This window comes from Aegilops tauschii, chromosome 2 (assembly GCF_002575655.3).
Source record: "Aegilops tauschii subsp. strangulata cultivar AL8/78 chromosome 2, Aet v6.0, whole genome shotgun sequence".
NCBI lineage: Eukaryota > Viridiplantae > Streptophyta > Magnoliopsida > Poales > Poaceae > Aegilops > Aegilops tauschii.
Window position 1 is genome coordinate 306,953,183 of NC_053036.3, and position 5,320 is coordinate 306,958,502.

At 46.0% G+C, this 5,320-nt stretch overlaps 1 protein-coding gene across 1 annotated transcript; it reads right to left on the reverse strand.

The window, feature by feature from the left end:
- Positions 1-1,471: 1,471 nt before the first annotated feature.
- Positions 1,472-4,380, reverse strand: LOC109750934 (uncharacterized). The gene is made up of 7 exons (XM_020309855.4): positions 4,154-4,380; positions 3,810-4,062; positions 3,530-3,682; positions 3,341-3,446; positions 3,144-3,258; positions 1,930-1,988; positions 1,472-1,834 (listed from the first exon to the last, which is right to left on the reverse strand). Exons 1-6 carry the CDS (start codon positions 4,196-4,198, stop codon positions 1,956-1,958), a joined length of 705 nt encoding a protein of 234 aa, XP_020165444.1. The 5' UTR covers positions 4,199-4,380; the 3' UTR covers positions 1,472-1,834; positions 1,930-1,955.
- Between the last annotated feature and the right edge of the window lie 940 nt (positions 4,381-5,320).

The following is a 5,320-nucleotide window of genomic DNA, read 5'->3' on the forward strand; positions in this document are numbered from 1 at the left end:
GACTCCTTCCGCAAGGTCTTGGGGTGCTTCTCCTACTCCTTGGTGATGCTCCTTAGCTGCTTGGGAGTGTTCCTCTTTGTACCTAATGATACATAGTGCATTTTGGTGAGGTAGCAACCAAGTTCCATTCGTGTCCATATGCATGTAAGTAGGAAGGAGTTCACCTCGGTTTCCATTGCGCGTGCTCGAGCTCTTGTCGTAGGCCCACGTGGTGCTTGATGCGTTGGTGTAGAGTCCATGGGGATGATGGAAGGATGCTCCACATCAGTATTCCTGTTAGAGCGTGTCGGGGGGGGGGGGTGTTGCAGGTGGGGTGCTTTTTTAGATCCTAAATAATTCTTTCCCAATAAATTGTTCTTTTTCCTATTTATCTTTAAACTTGCATATAAATGGGGTATGCATGTCTATTCTATGAACATAATAATTCAAATAATGATATTTAGGGCACATATAATTGAACATAATTTAAAAGCCACAATTTATTAAATTCAAGTTCAAGTAAAAGTTCAAAGTAAAACGTAGCAAATCCTTGAAATGATTCAAAGTAAATATAACAAATGGTCCAAATGATTCAAAGTAAACATAACATGCAACATATGATTCACCTAAACACGAAGATCAAACCGAGCAACACCCCTCACTCCCATTACCGTTCACATTCCCACTCAGGCGTGGACAAAGAGTCTACCGACTAGTTCGTCAATTGACATATGATTGATCACTACATAATAGCAAATATGAAACAAACGAGCATTGGAAATTGCCATTTATAATTATGATGGTATTTTGCGAAAATTAAACAAATGAAAAAGAAGTACCTTCCTGCATTTCATCGAACAACTTATTAGCGTTGTACATGTAGAAATCGGCAGCAGCCTCGAAGGTGGGGTCGTCGGGACATCTACGTGAAGGAGGCCGAAGCAGTTGTGGCTACGGGGCTTCTTGGTCGGCACGACGACCCAATGCGGAACGTTGCCTCCTTCCTCCCCCGCGATGCCTTTGCGGACAGGTCACATGCCTTACTGTGCGCTTAGGCCAGGGCGGTGATGTTGGTCGAGGGTGGAGGTGGTTGCAACGATCGGCAGCACAAGAGCGGCGAGTCAACGCAGAACCTGTGAGGAGAGGGAGGATCGGTGGCCTTCATCTGTAGCGGGAGATGGATGTGCTCATGAAACTTACGCGGGAGAGGGTTGTTGCTTCCAGCCACCTATTGGTGTGGTATTGGGGAAGGTTCGATTTTTTTGAGACAGCAATTTTCCCTAAATAAGTTGAGATGTTTTAATGGGGCTCCCCAATAATTTTTGCGGATTGGGCCTCTGCTGGAGCAGGTTTTTTGGCCCAACTCCCCAATATCAGATTTTTTTTTATATTTGTTATAAGGTGACACTGCTTTCTTCTTCTATAAGTTCTCCTTTATGGTTCAGAAAATAAACAGTTTATGCTAAACTTTGAGTTGAGATGGCTGCAATCGTGACAGACAACGCATCACTTATATGGCTTCCTGAAGCTCAGGCGAGCAAACCTGAACGAACAAAGCCACGTAGAATGCACGTGGACTTATGCAGCTCCGGTTAACGAAGTGCATACAAGCTGAACTGCCACCGCGACTCTAGGTTCCCGCAACAAAAGGGCATGTCTTTCTTTTTTCCTTTTTCAAATCCAGAAAGTCACGTCTTAGGCGTCTCAATCTAACCTAGTTGAGAGGCGCGCGCGCACAGACTACCTCCTCTCCTATACAGCCCTCAGATGAAGCCTCCACCAAGTCTCTACAATGGCTTTCCAGCCTAACTCAAGTTCGTCGTTGTACTGATGAGTTTAGACTGGGCAGCAAAGCCTGAAACATAGGCCAACCGTTACCCCTGAATGGAAATTGATAACGCACATCATTCTGTTTCAGAAAGAACAGACGGAGAGTCTAAGTGAAAATACCTGATGGTTGCTGCATCATATGCACTTCATTCTGCTGTAGCTGTACTGACGCCCACAACCTGATCCATGGCAAAAAGAGGATTGGTCAAACTGATCGGATCAATCTTCAATTTAGTTTTCGCTGGCCATGGTCTGACTCTACAATGCGACACCGGATTCAGGAGGGTATTTGCCTGCCACTGATAATCTCTACAAGCGACAGGTTATCATGATGGAAATCAATTAAAAGGACAGACCCAGTGCATAGAAGCTCCCACACAAGGTGGGGTCTGGGGAGGGATTATAGGAACCTAGTCTTACCCCTGCAAAGTGCAATGCAGAGAGGCTGGTTCGAACCCAGGACCTCTTGGCACAAGTGGGGAGAACTTCACCACTGCGCCAATCATTATGCCCAGAAATTGCCACTACCTGTGCTACTAGTACTCCCTCAATCCCAAATTACTAGTCGCAGAAATGAATGTATCTAGATGTATTTTTAGTTCTAGATACATTCATTTATATCCATTTCTACGACAAGTAATTTGGGACGGAGGGAGTATCTATTTTGAAATAACTGCTAATACAATTTCGAGAAACGAATAAATAATAGTCATGAACTAGTAGCACCAGCAGTAGCAAGCAACTCTAATGCATACAAATGATTCATTAAATTCATGCACAAAATACTTCTGTAACAATAATCAATAAAATCCGAAGTACATGATAAGATGGGTTGGCTCTTTGTCATGGCAATAATCTTTGTCATTAGCAATCGCACTATGTAAAATCCTGAAGCTGGTAAAGAAAAGAGTTCATAGTCTAGACGTGTTTACGGTACAACTAGGAACCAGCTAGAATCATACTCAAACACGACCATTTCAGAGGCTGCTTTTTTCAGTATATCGTAGCACCTAGTTCTTTACCAATGCTACGTCCATCAACCGATGCAGAGGCTGGAGCTATCTCCTTTTCAAAATAAAAATAAAAATCTAGTTCCTTAGCAAACATTTTATAGATGTTAATGCTGCACGTTATGGAGAAGGCATTAAAAGCCTAAACATCATTTTGAGAGGATAGCATACCTTCTACAGGTTAAAGTGATAGATTAGTTTCACAAATTAGTGTTTGTATATACTCTCTCGGGCAACCAAGCAAAAGTTCTGCTATTTCTAATTTACTGTACATACAGATCGATGCCTTATTTTTCTGAGATTGTGGTTGATGCTTTTACATACCTGTGAAATGTATTCTTTAAGCTTCGAGCTGATGGATTCATCCAATGCCCTCTCTGCAAGCTCATAAACCATGGAATGGCCTTCTGGACCAGCAATCTTCTCCTTCAGCAAGTACCTGGGCAAAGATACCAAGTCAAAAAAACAAAAGTTGCCAATGAAATACACACTCTGCAGCACACCCTGAAAGTACCAGCAACCTTTGTTGCACTAGTAGTTCAAGCGCCTGCTTATTGTTGCCGAGAACAGGGTGGTTCTCATCAGTCTCATTTAATCCCAACCGTTTCAGCTGACGCCAAAGGTCCTCTGAAACGTATTTGTCAAAAATCAGTAATATCAAACGATAAAACCTCCTGACTACTGTGGGAAAAAGAACCAGCAATGCCTACCTTCAGAGATCTTGCCACCAGCGACATGAACAATGCTTATGACAACAAAAGCAAACCCAGACACATGGGCACGCTCCGTATCCTCGACATACTTGCTGTACACCTCAGGGTCCAGCTTACTTACCAGGACGTAGCTCTTTGCATCCTGATTACCTAAACACAGCTCGAGGTCATTCTTAAGCTCAGCCACTTTCTACCTTACTACATCATCAGCAAAGATCCAGGCTGCCGTGTGGGCGACGACATTGCAAGATCTAAAGAAGAAGAAAAGCAAGCTTACTGGGCTGCTGGGAGGAGGGGCGTCCGGAGCGGGTGGACGTGGCGCGGGTCCTCTGGAGCTCCCTCATCTCATAGCCGAAGGTTGCGGCAAGCCTGTCCCCAGCTTCCTTGATGACGAGCGCAGGGAGCGCTCGCTGGCGGTAGTTCTTGGTGATGATCTGGGTGAGCTCCTCCCGCTTGATGGGGCAGCCGGAGTTCTGGTGCGTCTTGAAGAGCGCGTAGCGCATTACCTCGGCCACCAACTTGTCCTTCTCCTGCAGGGCCCGGTTTGGGCGGATAAAAACGTCGAACACCTTGCGTGCGGAGGTCGAACTGGGAAACGGGGAGGAGCAGGGTGTGGCGTACCTCCGTGGAGATGTCGATCTGGGCGAGTTCGTCGCTGGTCGCCATGCGATCCAAGAACTGTATGACGGAGAGGAGAGCGGGAGGGATTGCGGCGATTTGGGGCGGAGCAGAAGAACCCTAGGGTCGCAGTAAGCGGTTTGTTTTCGTGGTAGAGCGGCGCGAGGGAGACACGGCGGGAAACTGAACCGAGCGGATGGAGGGAGCGGAGACGCGCCCGCGCCCGCGCCTTTTTTTTTAGGGAAGGCCGGCTAGCTTTATTGCAACTTAAACAGGTAAAACATCATCCACAAGTCTAGAGACTAGACAGCCCGGCGGCTCGTCTGTCCAACTACTAAAAATCTTATTACAAAAACTATGTCTAGCTAGCACATGTGCCGCATCATTACACACCCGAGAGCAATGATTAAAATTGACCTTCCCAATAGACGTAGCCGCATCCACACACTCCGCAAAAATAGCCGCAGCAGCGTCCCACCATCTTGTTTGTCCAGAACAGTAATCAATCACCATGAGTGAGTCAGACTCTGCTTCAACTCGAGGAAAGCCCAGAGTATTAGCAAACACTAATCCATCTCGCATAGCCAATGCTTCTGTAGTCACCACATCCGCTGCAAGAGGAATATAGCGACATTGTGCAGCCAAGAAATTTCCTTTAGGATCTCTGATGACCGCCGCCGTAGCTCCAGTTCCCTCGTCCAGATTAAAAGATGCATCAACGTTAACTTTTACAAATTTGGGCTATGGTTTTCTCCATCTTTGCTCCTGTATAACACGATTCTTGGGGTTCATCTGTTGAAAGTTATTAGCTATAGCAAGGACAGAGAGGGGCCATCTCATCGAAGGGGGTGGAGCTCCTCCATGCGTTATCTCACGCCGAACCCACCATAGATACCAGAATCCAACAGCCAGCACCTGCTTCACATCAAGACTAGGTTTGAGAGGGAGTGGTCTGTCCTCTGCCAACAGAAGGTGTTCCAAAATGATAGACCCCGACCGGTCCACTGTCATAGCTTCTTCAATGATATCAACAATGCCTAATCTTTGCCAGAGCTCATGTGCATGTGTACATTCAAAGAATAGGTGGCGCACATCTTCCGCAGCCTGATGGCATATCGGACAGGATCCATTAGAGCCTACATGTCTGTTTGCAAGTATTGACTTCAAGGG